General features: G+C 43.6%; 1 protein-coding gene across 1 annotated transcript in view; it reads left to right on the top strand.

Annotated features, from left to right (window-relative positions):
- dlgap3 (discs, large (Drosophila) homolog-associated protein 3) overlaps positions 1 to 19,695 on the top strand; it is a 147,476-nt gene that overhangs the window by 111,162 nt on the left and 16,619 nt on the right. The window contains 6 exon segments of the mRNA XM_020050502.3: positions 6,378 to 7,597; positions 15,498 to 15,620; positions 15,622 to 15,713; positions 18,426 to 18,456; positions 18,459 to 18,536; positions 18,603 to 18,816. Coding sequence (XP_019906061.3) covers positions 6,458 to 7,597; positions 15,498 to 15,620; positions 15,622 to 15,713; positions 18,426 to 18,456; positions 18,459 to 18,536; positions 18,603 to 18,816 — 1,678 coding nt within the window. The 5' untranslated portion in view covers positions 6,378 to 6,457.

Genomic DNA, 19,695 nt, shown 5'->3' with positions numbered 1-19,695 from the left:
CAATAACTGAACACCACTCGGGTTCAGATCAGGGGGGCCGTTCCTCCCAATCACGCCCCTCCAGGTGTCACTGTCGTTGCCCACGTGGGCGTTGAAGTCCCCCAGTAGAACAATAGAGTCCCCAGTCGGAGCACTTTCCAGCACCCCTCCCAGAGACTCCAAGAAGGTCGGGTACTCTGCACTGCCGTTCGGCCCGTAGGCACAAACAACAGTGAGAGACCTATCCCCGACCCGTAGGCGCAGGGAAACGACCCTCTCGTTCACCGGGGTAAACTCCAACACATGGCGGCAGAGCTGGGGAGCTATAAGCAAACCCACACCAGCCCGCCGCCTCTCACCATGGGCAACTCCAGAGTGGTGAAGAGTCCATCCTCTCTCAAGGAGTGTGGTTCCAGAGCCCAAGCCGTGCGTAGAGGTGATCTCGACTACCTCTAATCGGAACCTCTCAACCTCACGCACTAGCTCAGGCTCCTTCCCCGCCAGCGAGGTGACATTCCACGTCCCTAGAGCTAGTTTCCGTGTCCAGAGATCGGGTTGTCTAGGCCCCTGCCTTCGACTGCCGCCCGATCCTCTTCGCACCGGCCCCTTATGGTCCCTCCTGTGGGTGGTGAGCCCACGGGAGGGCGGCCCCACGTCGCCCGTTCGGGCTGAGCCCGGCCGGGCCCCATGGGGGAAGGCCCGGCCACCAGGCGCTCACATACGAGCCCCAACCCCGGGCCTGGCTCCAGGGTGGGGCCCCGGCTGCGCCATACCGGGCGACGTCACGGTACTCAATATTTTTTTCATCATTAAGGGGGGTTTGAACCACTCTTAGTCTGACCCGTCGCCTAAGACCTGTTTGCCTTGGGAGACCCTACCAGGGGCATATAGCCCCAGACAACATAGCTCCTAGGGTCACTCGGGTACTCAAACCCCTCCACCACGTTAAGGTGGCAGTTCAAGGAGAGGATGTCCTAGTAAAAGATGTCCTAGTAGTAGAGATGTCCTAGTGAAGATGCCCTAGTAGAGATGTCCTAGCGGAGATGGCCTAGTGGTGATGTCCTACTGGAGACGTTCTAGTATAGATGTCCTAGTGGAGATCCCCTAGTAGGGATGTCCTAGTGGAGATGGCCTAGTGGTGATGTCCTATTGGAGAAGTTTTAGTAGAGATGTCCTAGTTGATGTCCTATTGGAAATGTCCTAGTAGAGATGTCCCGGAGGAAATTTCTGAGTGGAGATGTCATAATAGAGATGTCCTAGTGTAGATGTACTAGTGGAGATGTCCTGGTGGAGATGTTCTAGTAGAAATGTCCTGGTGGAGATATCCTAGTAGCGATGTCCTAGTAGAGATGTCCTAGTGGAGATGTCCTAGTAGAGATGTCCTGGTGGAGGTGTCCTAGTAGAGAAGTCCTACTAGAGATGTCCTAGTGGAGATGGCCTAGTGGTGATGTCTTAGTAGAGATGTCCTGGTGGATATGGCCTAGTGGTGATGTCCTAGTAGAGATGTCCTGGTGGAGATGTACTTGTAGAGATGTCCTTGTAGAGATGTCTTAGTGGAGATGGTTTAGTTGTGATGTCCTAGTAGAGATGCCCTAATAGGGATGTCCTAGTGGAGATGTCCTAGTTGAGATATCCCGGTGGAGATTTCCTAGTGGAGATGTCCTAGTAGAGATGTCCTAGTAGGGGTATCCTAGTGGAGATGTCCTAGTGGAGATGTCCTAGTAGAGATGTCCTAGAAGATATGTCCTAGTAGAAATGTCCTAGTGGAGAAGTCCTAGTGGAGATGTCTTAGTAGAGATGCCCTATTGGAGATTACCTTTTGGACTTTCCCCATTTGAGATGTCCTAGTAAAGATGTCCATTCTACTCCAGTTACAGGTCTTGCCCAGCGACTATGGGTTTGGGGGGAATATATCAGGTATCCATTTCATATGGACTAAACTAACCGCTTCCTGCCAAATGACCTGTGTGCTTGACTTCCTGACTGCAGAAATAGTGGCCCTTGAGCAATGACTAATGTTTCAGTAACATTTAGTCTCAGCTGTTGGGAAGATGGGTCATGAGTTATGCACAACTCACTCTCTCTCTGCACACACACATACACATTCACGCACACACAAACACATTCATGCACACACATACACATTCCTTTAATATTTAAACACACAGCTCCAGTTTCAACTTGTAGACATAAACTCTCTCTTTCTCAAATGTGATTGCATCCATTACGAGTGCAATGTATCCCATGGTAATGTGAGAGACAGTCAACTTTTAACGAGACTAAAGCTTTATCAACTGATACTGAGTATATAAACTCACACTCCAAATCCCCAACTGAACACAGTACTGACAGATAGAAATAGTCTGTAAGTGAGAGATGGACAGATCAGACAAGCTTAGAGAAAGAGAAAGACAGACATACAATCAGTCTCTGACAGAAATAGTCATAACCTGGCTGTCAGTCTAGTGAGAGGCAGAAAGAAAGGAGCATGAAGTCAGACAGACAGACAGACAGACAGATAGATAGATAGATAGATAGAAAGAGAACGGGGCAGCTCAGTGGAAGATTGAAATAAATGGGTCAAGAGAGGAGAGGATGGAGGGAGAGAGGGAGGGAGAGAGGGAGGGAGAGAGGTGTGGAGAATGAGGAATGATTTGGCATTCTCTCTCCTCTTCCCTCCCTCCTCTTCTTTTTTCCCTCCTCATCCCTCCCTCTCCCTCCCTCTCCCTCCCTCTCCCTCCCTCTCCCTCCTCTCTCCTCCTCATATACTTTTTCTCCCCTAACCTAACCTTGCCTCTCCTTTCCTTTTCTCCTATCCTCTCTCCTCTTCAACTCCTGTCCTTTCCTTCTCTCTTCTGTACTCCTCCTCTTCTCCTTTGTCATCTCCTCTCATCTGCGATGACATATTAGGGCTTGTGTGTGTGTGTGTGTGTGTGTGTGTGTATTAGTGTGTGTGTGTATTAAGAGAGGTGTATATTGTTCCGTTGATTGGCAGATCCTAACCAGCAGGCAGATGTCTAGATGGATGTGGTTCTAAACAGAGTGAGGTATAATTCACCTGGCAGTCAGAGCACAGACAAACATACCTGGCTAAAGCAGTGAGACATACTCGTACAGACACTAAAACAGTGAGACGTACTCGTACAGACACTAAAGCATTAAGACATACTCGTACAGACACTAAAGCAGTAAGACATACTCGTACAGACACTACAGTATCAAGACATACTCGTACAGACACTAAAACAGTGAGACGTACTCGTACAGACACTAAAGCATTAAGACATACTCGTACAGACACTAAAGCAGTAAGACATACTCGTACAGACACTAAAGCAGTAAGACATACTCGTACAGACACTAAAGCAGTAAGACATACTCGTACAAACACTAAAGCATTAAGACATACTCGTACAGGCGCTAAAGCAGTAAGACATACTCGTACAGACACTAAAGCAGTAAGACATACTCGTACAGACACTAAAGCATTAAGACATACTCGTTCAGACACTAAAGCAGTAAGACATACTCGTACAGACACTACAGTATCAAGACATACTCGTACAGACACTAAAACAGTGAGACGTACTCGTACAGACACTAAAGCATTAAGACATACTCGTACAGACACTAAAGCAGTAAGACATACTCGTACAGACACTAAAGCAGTAAGACATACTCGTACAAACACTAAAGCATTAAGACATACTCGTACCAACACTAAAGCATTAAGACATACTCGTACAGACACTAAAGCATTAAGACATACTCGTACAGACAATAAAGCAGTAAGACATACTCGTACAGACACTAAAGCAGTAAGACATACTCGTACAAACACTAAAGCATTAAGACATACTCGTACAGGCGCTAAAGCAGTAAGACATACTCGTACAGACACTAAAGCAGTAAGACATACTCGTACAGACACTAAAGCAGTAAGACATACTCGTACAGACACTACAGTATTAAGACATACTCGTACAGACACTAAAGCATTAAGACATACTCGTACAGACACTAAAGCAGTAAGACATACTCGTACAGACACTAAAGCAGTAAGACGTACTCGTACAAACACTAAAGCATTAAGACATACTCGTACCAACACTAAAGCATTACGACATACTCGTACAGACACTAAAGCATTAAGACATACTCGTACAGACACTAAAGCAGTAAGACATACTCGTACAGACACTAAAGCAGTAAGACATACTCGTACAAACACTAAAACATTAAGACATACTCGTACAGACGCTAAAGCAGTAAGACATACTCGTACAGACACAAAAGCAGTAAGACATACTCGTACAGACACTAAAGCATGAAGACATACTCGTACAGACACTAAAGCAGTAAGACATACTCGTACAGACACTAAAGCAGTAAGACATACTCGTACAGACACTAAAGCAGTAAGACATACTCGTACAGACACAAAAGCAGTAAGACATACTCGTACAGACACTTAGTGTAGTCCTACTGCAGAGACTGGATAGACACACAGAGCTCTACCTGGTTTCTATTCAGACACCCTGACTGCCAAAAACACGGTTGGTGAGTGTCTTCATTTGAAATGTAGTATGTTTCTCAATAGTTGTTTCTTAATCATAGTTGTAAATCAACTGTCAGTCCCTGAATTAGGTAACAATTATTCTTAGACAAAATGCAGGATATAAAATTAAGTTATATTTATCATATTGCAACTGTTTGTTTTATGAATCTGTACAATAAAGAGACTGAAAGGGAGGAATATGCAGTGGTAAAACATAGCTGGCTTCTATAACAATAGTTGAAATGGAACCTGAAGTATTGAAACAAACAACTATCCAACAGTAGCCTGTCTTTTTCATCTAACTTATTGATAACCAATTAGGGTCGGCATTGTAGATCAGCTATACTCTGAAGTATTATCGTATTCAAATGAAGATACACTTCAGTACAAAAGCAGCACAACAAACCGTGCAAGATGAAATCAACACTTCGACATGAGCAGTACTTCTGCTTGCTTAAGTCTGTGTGTGTGTGTGTTTGTTTGTGTGTGTGTGTGTGTGTGTGTGTGTGTTTGTGTGTGTGTGTGTTTGTGTGTCTGTGTGTGTGTGTGTTTGTTTGTGTGTGTGACAGAGGCCTGTTGTCACTTTGGACCAATGACACGGATGAATCTCATATTACTTTCTGAGTTGTGAGCCTCATTCAGCCAATCAAGACTGGACAGGTCACACTATTAATGATTATCCAATCAGCACAACCCTCTCTCCATTCTCTCTCTCCCTCTCCCTCCCTCCCTCTCCCTCTCTCTCCCTCTCTCTCCCTCTTTCTCCCCATTCCTCTCTCCATCTCTCTCCATCTCTCTCCCTCTCTCTCCCCATTTCCATTTTGCCTCTTTCTCTCCACATTCTTGTCTATCTCTGTCTCCACAGTGACATTCACGTCTTCCTCTATCTCTCTTCAGATTTACATTCCTCTCTTCCTCTGTCTTCCTCCATCTCTTTCTCCACATTGACATTTCTGTCTGTCTGTCAGCACACACACCATCCACAGTAGTAGTGATGGTGATATATAGATGCTCACTATTCATGGGGATAACAAATGTTGATGACTGGATCCAAATGTTTTGGTTATGATAAGATCTTTGCAAAATAGTGTTAGGTATTGTACTATTTATATGTCTTTCTTATTGCAATAGGTTTTGTTTGTGATGGTCAGGTTGCGAAAGGTAGGGAGAGAACAGTAAACATGGACTGAGAGAGTGTTTAAGATAACTATTTGACACACTGGAAAGAATCAACCAAAATCAGAGCAGGATTTGATGGCTAATTTGCCCTAGAAAGAGTGTATCCGGTACGTAGTCTCCATTATCCGGTACGTAGTCTCACATTTGTAATTAATTCGGATGTTTGATATTAGAACTTTTACAAGGAAAATTGAGGGAAGGAAAAAGACTGAAAGGGAAGGAAGGAAGGTGAGATGCAGTGTGATGATTGTATCACGCCAGTTATTTGCAGTGTTTGGATTGTATTATGCCAGTTTATTGCAGTGTGTTAATTGTATTACGCCAGTTCTTAGCAGTGTGATGATTCTACCACGCCAGTTCTTTGCAGTGAGTCATCGTCACAGATGGAAGACATCCTTTAAATTTAACAAAGATACATTTGTTATATTCTTGCTCTTTACAATTGTCATGATATTTATTTAATAGATTTTTTGGAAAATTAGGAAACAAACTCAATAAACATTTTACTCAGGAAAAGCGCATTTACTTTAAGACATCAGACATCTGTTGATTACATTTTATAGTTTCCTTTCTCTCAGTACATTTGAATTTATAATCTAACCAAATGTTTGCATATCTTTCTGCCTCTCTCCCTTTCTCCCTCTCTCTGACTCCCTGCCAGGTGAGTAAGGCGCAGCCCTGTCGCGCCCACAGCGCCCCCTCTCGGCCCGGGCGGCCCCCCATGGCCCCCCGGTCTCCTCCATGAAAGGCCACCACGCCAGCCTGTCCCAGCAGTCCTCTGGAGGGGGGCACCCACACCCCCCGTCGGGACCATGCCAGTGCACGGCCGACGACACTGACCCTGGCCCTGTTCGGGAGTACCACCGCTACCCCTCTGAACACTACGACGGAGTGGGGCAGCCCTACTACCCCCCTGGAGGTCCCCCTGAGCCTTTAGCAGCGGAGCACCGCTCGCACCCCTCCCATGCCCACTCCGGGGGGGGCACCTTCCCGCGGTCACATCCCAGCCTGCACCCACCCCAGCCATCCTGTGAGGAGTGCCTGTCCGCGGCAGGGGGGCATGGGGGTAAGATGCACCGCATCCCCCCCAACCTCCTGGACCAGTTTGAGAAGCAGCATCCCTTCCACCCGGATGGCTTCCATACGCTGCAGTACCAGAGGACGCCCAGCGGGGCGGAGCAGCGCAGCGAGAGCCCCTCCCGCATCCGCCACCTTGTCCACTCTGTCCAGAGACTCTTCGCCAAGTCCCACTCCCTGGAGGCGCCGTCCAAGAGGGAGTTCAGCGCTACACGCGGAGGGGGGGAGTTTCGGGAGAGAGGGGGGCACCGGAGCGGCGGGGAGGAGGGAGGAGGGCACCACAGCTCCGGGCACCAGTCACGCTCAGCCAGGCGCAGCAAGTCTCGCGAACGCTCCAAGAGCGGGGACGGGCGCCACGAGTCCTCCATCCGGCGCCACCGCAGCCGTACAGCAGGGTGGTGGAGCTCCGACGACAACCTGGACAGTGATAGCAGCTTCCTGGTGACCGGGGGCAACTCAGGGAGAGGGGCGTTCCCTGCGGGACACGACAGTCTGGACGCTGCCATCCAGGAGCTGGCCGTGAACAAGTTGCCCAAGCAGGGCAGCCTTCCGTCCGGGCTCGGGCAGGGTGAGTGCATGGCCTGTACCACTCTGGCCCTGACGGGGGCAGACGGGGGAGGAGGCGCAGGGCACCATGGAGGCGCAGGGCACCACTCTCTCAAGAGGAGCACATGGTCGGCCATGACAGTCAGCCAGGCCAGGGAGGTGTATCCGTCATCTGTCAGGGGAGGAGGGGGAGGTTTCGACAAGGCCATGGTACCACTGGAGAGCAAGCTGAAGGAGAGAACGTTCCACTACCTACAGGTTGGTGGGTGGAGGGGGGTGGAGGGGGGTGGAGGGGGGTGGAGGGGGGTGGAGGAGGTTTATGTTGGTCTTTGTAGGTTTGTTGGTGTGATGGTTTTTCTGTGTCTTGACAGACGGATGAATTGCAATAGACTGATAGACAGAAGGACAGACCCATTCCAAAAAACAGACAGAGTCAGACCAATCACAACAGACTGCCCGACAGTCTGATAGACCAATCACAACAGACTGCCCGACAGTCTGATAGACCAATCACAACAGACTGCCCGACAGTCTGATAGACCAATCACAACAGACTGCCCGACAGTTGGAACTGGAAGACAGTCATCAGATGACTGACAGACAGATTATTAAAATCCACACAGGTTATATACTGATTGATGTAACTGGAGTCACATCTCATATTTTAAAATGAGGGAAAATAGTATTCCCAGCCACATCCAAAGAGTTGCTACTTTGGAATAGTCAGATATGGACAGTTTCAGGTTAGTCTTAGATGGACTATTTCAGATTAAACAGATATTGACTGTTTCAGGTTAGTCAGATGGACTGTTTTAGAATAAACAGGTATGAACTGTTTCAAGTTAGTCAGATATGGACTGTTTCAGGTTAGTCTTAGCAAGCACGCAAGTTTATTTATATAGCACAATTCATACATAGAAGCAATTCAATGTGCTTTACAAAGTTTTTTTTTTTTTTAAATACAATAGCATAAAAACAAATACTCAAATGAAAACATCAAAAAAACATCTAAATAAGAAAACATTGAATAAAAAGATATAAAAAGAATAAAAACATGATAAAATCATAGGAAGCTACAAAAGCTGTAAGGCTAAACAGTGTGGTTAAGTCATAGGCACTTGAAGTGTTTTTAACCTGGATTTAAAAATGTATACGTTTGGGGCACGTCTAAGATCTTCTGGTAGTTTATTTCAGTTGTGTACAGCATAAGTGCTAAACGCAGCTTCTCCATGTTTAGTTTGGACTCTGGGCTCTACTAGCTGACCTGTGTTCATGGATCTAAGAGCCCTGCTTGGTTTATATTCTTCACACATCTCAGAAATGTATTCGGGTCCTAAACCATTCAGATATTTACAAACTAAAAGCACCACCTTAAAGTCTATTCTGTAACTGACTGGAAGCCAATGCAAAGATTAAGAACCAGAGGTGATGTGCTCTGTTCTCTTGGTCCTAGTTAACATTCTAGCAGCAGCATTCTGAATGAGCTGCAGCTGTTTTACAGTCTTTTTTGGGGAGTCCAGTTAAGAGGAAATTACAGTAGTCAACCCTACTAGAGATAAAAGAATGGATGAGCTTCTTTTGGTCTTTTTGGGGCACCAAGCCTTTGATTCTGGCTATATCTTTTAGATGATAGAATGCTGTTTTGGTGACCGCTTTGATATGGCTGTTAAATGTGAGGTCTGAGTCTATCAGAACACCAAGATTACGCACTTGATCCCTGGTTTTAAGGGCCAGAGAATCCAGCTCTTTACTAATACTGTTATTTTATTTTTGCTGCCAAACACAATAATCTTATAATAAGACAGTTTCAGGTTAGTCGGATGGACTGTTTCAGGATAAACAGATATGGACTGTTTCAGGTTAGTCAGATATGGACTGTTTCAGGTCAGTTAGATATGGACTGTTTCAGGATAAACATATATGGACTGTTTCAGGTTAGTCAGATATGGACTGTTTCAGGTTAGTCAGATATGGACTGTTTCAGGTTAGTCAGATATGGACTGTTTCAGGTTAGTCAGATATGGACTGTTTCAGGTTAGTCAGATATGGACTGTTTCAGGTTAGTCAGATATGGACTGTTTCAGGTTAGTCAGATATGGACTGTTTCAGGTTAGTCAGATATGGACTGTTTCAGGTTAGTCAGATATGGACTGTTTCAGGTCAGTCAGATATGGACTGTTTCAGGTTGGTCAGATATGGATTGTTTCAGGTCAGTCAGATATGGACTGTTTCAGGTTGGTCAGATATGGACTGTTCAGGTCAGTCAGATATGACTGTTTCAGGTCAGTCAGATATGGACTGTTTCAGGTTGGTCAGATATGGACTGTTTCAGGTTGGTCAGATATGGACTGTTTCAGGTTGGTCAGATATGGACTGTTTCAGGTTGGTCAGATATGGACTGTTTCAGGTTAGTCAGATATGGACTGTTTCAGGTCAGTCAGATATGGACTGTTTCAGGTCAGTCAGATATGGATTGTTTCAGGTTGGTCAGATATGGACTGTTTCAGGTTGGTCAGATATGGACTGTTTCAGGTTGGTCAGATATGGACTGTTTCAGGTTAGTCAGATATGGACTGTTTCAGGTCAGTCAGATATGGACTGTTTCAGGTCAGTCAGATATGGGTAATACATGTAATTACAATGTAACAATGATCAGATACCTAGATATGTCACATGACATGTGCCCTAAATGGCCCTCTGCTGGGAAGTAGGGAACTAAAAACTCCCAAAGGGGTAGAATTTGTGACAGATATTCTGGGATACATCATCTGTTGTGCTTTTGGCCTCCCCACAATCTGAAAGTGGGAAGCAGCAGGATTACAGAAAGCAGGCAGTGTTTTGTATAAACACAAATCTGGAATTGAACTCCACAGAACACCCTGCTCCGTTCTATATGTTTCCTCATCTCTCTTCGCACATCATCATTTACATGGTGACATGAAAGGGCACAGTACTCATCATATACTATTGGAACCAGAGCTCCAGAGACAAGGGCCACTGAAACTCCCTCGAGCCCCAGAATGAGAGACCTCTGTTAGAGATTACTGTTGTGTGAGGGTCCCTGGGAGGGGTTATACAATTTTACTCGGCACAAAGTAACCCAGAATCCTAGACATTAACAAATGAATTACTTCAAAAGTCAGAAAACAGTCATAACCTTTTGCAAGGTAGGGATTATTGTGAAACAGACAAATGGCAGATGATGCTGCAAGGATGATGGCACAACTAGTTAATAGGCACTAAGAATCTCAGAGGTCACTATATATTTTTTTTCAGTTTTTTGTGATAGATGACTATATAAAATAAATCTACACTGTTGCTACCTGGATGCCCAAACAACAACTATACAATGAAGACAGAGGGGATTGGGAGGACTTAGACTACATATTGTGAAAGAGAGATTAGGTGAAAGTCTTTGGTGGAGCTCTCAGAGGCAAAGAAAGAGATTTGCACATTTTTTGAAATCTATTAATATCTACCTTCAGTCTGTCTGTCAGTCTGTCTGTCAGTCTGTCTGTCAGCCTGTCTCTCAGTGTGTCTGTCTGTCAGTCTGTCTGTCAGTCTGTCTCTCAGTGTGTCTGTCAGTCTGTCAGTGCTGCAGTCTGTCTGTCTGTCTTTGAGTCTGTCTGTCAGTCTGTCAGTCTGTCTCTCAGTGTGTCTGTCAGTCTGTCAGTGCTGCAGTCTGTCTGTCTGTCTGTCAGTCTGTCTGTCTGTCTGTCTGTCTGTCTGTCTCTCAGTGTGTCTGTCAGTCTGTCTTTCAGTCTGTCTGTCAGTCTGTCAGTGCTGCAGTCTGTCTGTCTGTCTGTGAGTCTGTCTGTCAGTCTGTCTCTCAGTGTGTCTGTCTATACAGTTAGGTCTGAAAATATTTTGACATTGAGACGATTTTCATAATTTTGTCTCTGTACGCCACCACAATGTATTTAAAATGAAACAACCAGGTGCAATTGTGCAGACTTTCAGCTTTAATTCAAAGATTGAACCAAAATATCATATGAAACGTTTAGGAATTACAACCATTTTTATACACAATCATAAATGAAATGGTAATGTTTTATACTTTGTCGAGAATCCTTTGCAGGCAATGAATGCTTGTCTGGAACGCTTGTCTAGTAAGAGTCTGAACAACCAGAAAGATATGAATGGGGGAGGAAGAGAGATTGAGGTAGAGAGCAGGGGAGATGGAGGAAGAGAGAATGAGGTTGAGAGCAGGGGAGATGGAGGAAGAGAGAATGAGGTAGAGAGCAGGGGAGATGGAGGAAGAGAGAATGAGGTAGAGAGCAGGGGAGACGGAGGAAGAGAGAATGAGGTTGAGAGCAGGGGAGATGGAGGAAGAGAGAATGAGGTTGCGAGCAGGGGAGATGGAGGGAGAGAGAATGAGGTTGAGAGCAGGGGAGACGGAGGAAGAGAGAATGAGGTTGAGAGCAGGGGAGACGGAGGAAGAGAGAGAAGATCATGTCTATAATATGATGACCTTTAATGTAAACACAGCTGGGGAATCCACTGACTTGGTGTGTGTGTGTGTATGTGTGTGTGCTTTTCTGTCTGCTTCTTGCTCACGCTTTCTTTCTTTTTCTGTATCAGTGTTTCTCAAGCTGTCAGAGCTTCTCTCTATCTGTAAGTCTTCATATCTCCTTCTGTCCCTTTCTCACACACACACACTGGAACACACACCCACACACACTGTCATACACAAACACACACACACACTCAGTATGGCTGGGCGATTAAATGATTATATAATAATAATAATATAGTTTATTGTGTTGCTGTACACATTGTTGGTGTCATGCGTCCCGCCTCTAACGTTGTGGGGATGGTAGAGAACACTTTCTGGGTTGCACATACGCCACCACTTCTGTCACACAGGCTCTATCAAATCTGACTCAGAGAGTCCAGACGGCCTGTTGAAGCCTTTGACATAAACAACAGGATGATTCATACACTCCTTTTTAAAGAGGGTATGAGGGAATACCACATCTTGTTTTTTAAAGAGATAATGAGGGAATACCACATCTTGTTTTTTAAAGAGATAATGCGGGAATGCCCCCATCTGGCAATTGTCTCGCACCTTGTATAGCCGTTGTTGATGAGGCTAATGTGGGAACTGTATTCAGGCACGTAAAAAGGCTGATTTAATGTCGAGTACAAAACATGCCAGGGCCTCCCAGGTGGCACTGCAGTCCAAGACGCTGTTTTGTAGCATCACACTGAGCACCACAGTCAAGGTTTCTGAGCTCATGGCGCTCCAGCTGATATCCTCAGGTGTCTTTGACACCTGCAAAGTACACAGCAAATCCCACCGTGTTAAATAAACATAGTGTTAGAATCAGATATACACTGGAACCAGTGTTAAATAAACACAGTGTTAGAATCAGACATACACTGGAACCAGTGTTAAATAAACCCAGTGTTAGAATCAGATATACACTGGAACCAGTGTTAAATAAACACAGTGTTAGAATCAGATATACACTGGAACCAGTGTTAAATAAACAGTGTTTGAATCAGACATACACTGGAACCAGTGTTAAATAAACACAGTGTTTGAATCAGATATACACTGGAACCAGTGTTAAATAAACACAGTGTTTGAATCAGATATACACTGGAACCAGTGTTAAATAAACACAGTGTTAGAATCAGATATACACTAAAACTTGTGTTAAATCCACTCGGTATTAACAAATCAGATATGTGCTGGAACCTGTTTTAAATAAACACAGTGTTAAAGAATCATACACACACTGGAACCAGTGTTAAATTATTACTGGTAAAGTATTAAATATATATCAACTGGAACCAGTGCTGAATCTGCAATATTACCAATAACTGTATAAAATGTGATAAAGATGTTATGTTGAATTCATAATTGTTTGGTCCTGAAGAAGTATTTATATTTTAATTTATTTAACACAACAGCATGTGGGTTTTATAAGGCCTTAATTTTGATGAATACAGGAGCTTGAAACTTATGCACATCAATTAATCACATTTATTTTATGAAGCCCTTTTTACATTAGCTGTTGTCACATGCTTTTATAGACACCCAACCTGAACCTGCTTTGAACCACGCCCAACATTCTCATATTTCCCAGAATGCTCCACTGCTTCTGCGTTAATGAATTGATCCATAATGTTATGTGAAATACTTTTTCTAAACAGATCTAATGTTTCTTGGACTAAAAGGAGAAATAATGACAAATATTTAGTACTTCTCAAAGGTCATAAATATATTTGTTGTTATTCCACTTTAATATGCCCTTCATTAAAATGTCTGTGTTGAGTACTTTAGGTAGTTGGGCATGTTAACCTTTCCAGCCGTGGCTGTCGTTCTGGAAGCAGGATGCAGGTGATATGGTAATCCTGTTGGAACCCTGCCAGAGCATATTACCATTAAGAAACATATTACGCTACCTAAAGCATCTTAACTAAAACAGCTATTATTGGTTTAGAAAGTTTTTTACATTTCTTATATAGTAGCAAAACATTAAATAATAATTAATTCTAAGGTATGTGCAGAAGCTGAGATGCAATAAACAGAACATTATCATGATCATCAGACATCTTGATCTTCAGGATATTAAAATTATCATCAAAACATTATCATGATCATCATAGCATGATCATGATCATTGGGATGTTATTATGATTATCAATCCAATGGTCTAGATTGTAATTACCTGCACTACAGAACAAAAAAAAAAAAAAAAAAATAGTTGTCCTCTTATCTCCTTTCTTCTTCCTTCATTCCTTCCTTCCTTCCTTCCTCCTTCCTTCCTTCCTTCCTTCCTTCCGCCTGTGTCTTCCAGAAGTTGTCTCCTGATGGGATTTGTAGTCTTGGAACATCAAATGATTGTGTCTGTGAAAACTGAAATACATAAACTGAATCAAACAGTAAAGGAGCCCTACAAAATATTTGAAAACCAGTTTAACTGTTTGAAAAGCATTTTGTTGGATTATGTCATCATTATTAACATGTACATTATTATCATATGCATATTTTGTGTCAATATATTGATTTATAATTGCCCATATCATCCAGCCTGTACACACACACAGACACGCACACACGCACACATGCGCACCCACGCACACACACGCACGCACACACACACACACACACACATTCTCTCCCTGTAATTATCCTTGAGCACTTCCTTTCCCACGTAACTGACCTGTGTTCTCTGCAATGCAGCATGTGTGTGTGTGTGTGTCTGTGTGTACACATTCACAGCAGCTAGACTGACTAACTAGTTAACACTGTGGTGAAATTAACACTGTTAATTTATTCCACCTCATTCCTTCTTGGTGTAATTGGATAGAAGTTTCATCTTAAAGGAAAAGTTCTCCATTTTAACATGGCCCTCTTTTGCTTTTTCTGTGTAGTTGATTCCACCAGATCTTTTCTTTTAAATTCTGTTAAAGAGAAAATCTGTTGTCACATTTTTGCTTATTCATTGCTTACCACTGACTAAAATACATTATGATAATGTGTCAATGTTATACCATTTTCTGAAATACTGCATAAGTACATATTACACTGAAATATCGTTCTGGATAATGTGTCTCAATTTTAGATTTATTTCCTAACCGTGCCACGAGGGATGCTCTTTGCAACAACAGAAATAAAATAAAATAAAATTGAGTGCAGAGAAGTTATCCAGAATAAGATAACATGGTAATATGTGTTGGAGTGTTTTTGGAAGAGTTAATAATGTGCTTAGACACATTTTTAGGGATAAATTACAGAAATGTAAATGCAGGTGAACTTCCCCTTTAAGTCAACAGAAAGGTTAGACACACTTTCATCCACTTTCCTTTGTCTGGACTTCTTCTTGGTAAATAAGACTTCTAAGTAGTAAAGCAGAAATATTATTGAGCTAGATTGGGTTGTATAATGATATTTTTTAGCTAGATTGGGATGAATAAGAAAACTATTTAGCAATGTTAGTATGTATAATAATATTATTTAGCTAGATTTGAATGAATAATAATATCATTTAGATAGATTTGAATGTGTAATAATTTGAGTCTAATGTGTGCATGATTTAAAAGAGTCACACTCTTGTCACAATGTCAATATGTTTGTTTCTGAGTGTGTGTTTGTGTGGTGTGTGTGTGTGTGTGTGCTAACATCCGTCTGTGTGTGTGTGTCTAGGTGCCATCAGATGGGGTTGAGTGGGGCAGCCCTGACAGCGGAGGTGAGATCCCTTGCCGACGAATGCGTAGCGGCAGCTACATGAAGGCCATGGGGGACGATGACAGCCAAGACTCAGATGCCCAGCCCTAAAACCTCCCCTAAAACCACCATCTTGGCCCAGAGAGAGGCCTTCAGACGTTCTGTCAGTATGGACCAGAGATCTTCCAGCACCAAGTAAGAGGGCGAGAGAGAGACATGGGCAATGGGAATGACAGAGGAGTATATCACTTATATAGAACATTGGTGTAATAGTACATGAAATCATGTATAATGATGCAAACACATCTCATGGTCTCACGTTAGTAGATGGCATCTTTCCAAGGGAGATGGCAGATGTCTATAAGGAAAGTTATTATTGAATTGGCTCTGGATGCAAATGGTGTAGGTTTAGTGTTAGTGTTCGTTTGGTGTCAAGGTTAGAGTTTGATGTTATGGTTTGAGTTAGGCGTCAAGGTTAGAGTTTGATGTTATGGTTTGAGTTAGGCGTCAAGGTTAGAGTTTGGGGTAATTATATTAAGTATTTGTTACAAATGGTTAGGGTTACAGTAAGTGGTAAGGTGTGGCTTAATGGGGCCATAGGTAAGATTTTTACTACTTTTACTACTTTGCTACTAGTCTAAATACAAGCATGAATGACTGGAAGACATCTGCAGTTAATGTTTTAAGTTAATATTAAAATATATTTTCTACAAAATGATTGAGAGTGCCTGAGATATTTCCTATTCAAACTTTTTCTCCAGTCTGTCTATTAGTTTGCATTATCATGTCACCTCATACTCACTTTAGACACTCACTATACCATCCCCCACAGACCCTAAAACACCCTGGACTAGATAATACTATCCCCCACCAACCCTAAAACACCCTGGACTAGATAATACTATCCCCCACCCTAAACCACCCTGGACTAGATAATACTATCCCCCACAGACCCTAAACCACCCTGGACTAGATAATACTATCCCCCACCCTAAACCACCCTGGACTAGATAATACTATCCCCCACCCTAAACCACCCTGGACTAGATAATACTATCCCCCACCCTAAACCACCCTGGACTAGATAATACTATCCCCCACCCCTAAACCACCCTGGACTAGATAATACTATCCCCCACCCTAAACCACCCTGGACTAGATAATACTATCCCCCACCCTAAACCACCCTGGACTAGATAATACTACCCCCCCACCCTAAACCACCTGGACTAGATAATACTATCCCCCACCCTAAACCACCCTGGACTAGATAATACTATCCCCCACCCTAAACCACCCTGGACTAGATAATACTATCCCCCACCCTAAACCACCTGGACTAGATAATACTATCCCCCACCCTAAACCACCCTGGACTAGATAATACTATCCCCCCACCCTAAACCACCCTGGACCTAGATAATACTATCCCCCACCCTAAACCACCCTGGACTAGATAATACTATCCCCCACCCTAAACCACCTGGACTAGATAATACTATCCCCCACCCTAAACCACCCTGGACTAGATAATACTATCCCCACCCTAAACCACCCTGGACTAGATAATACTATCCCCCACCCTAAACCACCCTGGACTAGATAATACTATCCCCCCACCCTAAACCACCCTGGACTAGATAATACTATCCCCCACCCTAAACCACCCTGGACTAGATAATACTATCCCCCACCCTAAACCACCCTGGACTAGATAATACTATCCCCCACCCTAAACCACCCTGGACTAGATAATACTATCCCCCACCCTAACCACCCTTGACTAGATAATACTATCCCCCACCCTAAACCACCCTGGACTAGATAATACTATCCCCCACCCTAAACCACCCTGGACTAGATAATACTATCCCCCACCCTAAACCACCCTGGACTAGATAATACTATCCCCCACCCTAAACCACCCTGGACTAGATAATACTATTCTGGTCTTGTTTGATACGGAATACGAGACAGAGTTGTGTCATTGTTTAAATTCAGTCTTGTAAATGTTAGAGGCAGGACTCCACACAGTGCCCCTTCAATACCAATAGAACTGGAAAGTGTCTGCATGCATACTGAAAATAACCTGTTTAAGTTGCAGCTCCACCTCCTATCTGCCATTCCAGTCACAGAGGCAGGAGGTTCCAGTATAATAGTCACCATGGACACATGCAGCAGCTGGACAAACCTAGTATTACACGTATTAGACAAACCTATTGTCCCTTGTAGCTCATTTGGTAGCGCATGGCATTTGCAATGCCAGAGGTTGTGGATTCAATTCTGGGGGACCAGCTGGGACATGTGGGCACTCACCACTGTCAGTCTCTATGGATAAGGGTGTCAGCTAAATGACTGAAATGTTTATGTAGATGCTGGTGTTCTACCTCAGTCATGTTTATGTAGACACAGGTGTTCTACGTATGTCATGTTCATGTAGACGCTGGTGTTCTACCTCTGTCATGGTTTATGTTAGACACAGGTGTTCTACCTCTGTCATGTTTATGTAGACACAGGTGTTCTACGTATGTCATGTTCATGTAGACGCTGGTGTTCTACCTCTGTCATGTTTATGTAGACACAGGTGTTCTACGTATGTCATGTTCATGTAGACGCTGGTGTTCTACCTCTGTCATGTTTATGTAGACACAGGTGTTCTACGTATGTCATGCTTCATGTAGACGCTGGTTGGTTCTACCTCTGTCATGTTATGTAGACACAGGTGTTCTACGTATGTCATGTTCATGTAGACGCTGGTGTTCTACCTTCTGTCATGTTTATGTTTGTATGTAGGTTACTGGGGTTCTATCTGTCTCTGTTTGTATGTACTGTAGGTACTGGGGTTGTATCTGTCTCTGTTTGTATGTAGGTTACTAGGGTTCTATCTCGTCTCTGTTTTGTATGTAGGTACTCGTGTAAGCAGTGTGTAGATGGAACCCTTCCTACGCTAACAGCCGAACTACACCCAAGACTCACGCACGTTCTCGCAGCTACACACGTTCTCTGACCAGCTCACAGGTAAAACACACTCATTCAGCCTGTGATTTTGTGTGTGTGTACTTACCCATACTCTTTCTCCCATAGCTGGGTGACAGTCTGAACCGTCAGTTTGAGGCAGTGTGTGAGACCATGTTTGGTCAGACGGAGAGCCAGGCTGTGGAAGCCCTGGATCTGCCTGGTTGCTTCCGTACCCGTTCCCATAGTTACGTCCGTGCCATCCAGGCTGGCTGTTCTCAAGATGACGACTGCCTGTCAGTCTTCTCCATGTCAACACCCCAAGGCACCAAAGGGGCATCCGGTGAGTGAGGGTGTGCATTTGTGTATGTCTTTGCCAGTATTTGTCAGTATGTTTGTGCGTGCGTTTCTGTTTGTGTGTGTTTGTCTAGTACTAGGTAAATCAGGTATGAAACACCTGACTGTGTTAGCACACTGAGCCATAGCCTGTTGCTTACTCAAGGAGAATGTTAGTAACATTTAGACTGAAGTTCTTCTCACATTGTTTACTGCTTGATCTCCAGTACGTCTTCTAGAATGCAAGCTCTAAAGTATTCCAGAGCTCATGTACCTGTTCTGGAATATTAGCTCTAATGTGTTCCTGAGTTCTTGTCCCTCTTCTAGAATGCTAGCTCTGAAGTATTCCAGAGCTCGTGTACCTCTTCTGGAATAGTAGCTCTAATGTGTTCCTGAGTTCCTGTCCATCTTCTAGAATGCTAGCTCTAAAGTATTCCAGAACTCATGTACCTTTTCTGGAATATTAGCTCTAATGTGTTCCAGAGCTCCTGTGCCTCATGTAGAATGTTAGCTCTGAAGTATTCTGAATATAAATGCATAAACACATACAGACACATACACCTCTTCAACTCTGTATTTATCTTTCTCCAGTGTAATCTCTTTCTGAATTTCTCTGTCTCTAAATCTATCTCTAGTTTAATCTCTCTCTATTTCTCTGTCTCTATCCATCTCTGTTATAATGTCTCTCTATTTCTCTGTCTCTATCCATCTCTGTTATAATGTCTCTCTATTTCTCTGTCTCTATCCATCTCTGTTATAATGTCTCTCTATTTATCTGTTTCTATCCATCTCTGTTATAATGTCTCTCTATTTCTCTGTCTCTATCCATCTCTGTTATAATGTCTCTCTATTTCTCTGTCTCTATCCATATCTGGTGTAATCTATG

The sequence above is a fragment of the Esox lucius genome, chromosome 10 (assembly GCF_011004845.1).
Source record: "Esox lucius isolate fEsoLuc1 chromosome 10, fEsoLuc1.pri, whole genome shotgun sequence".
NCBI classification, from domain to species: Eukaryota; Metazoa; Chordata; class Actinopteri; order Esociformes; family Esocidae; genus Esox; species Esox lucius.
This window is presented reverse-complemented; position numbering and strand designations above follow the sequence as displayed.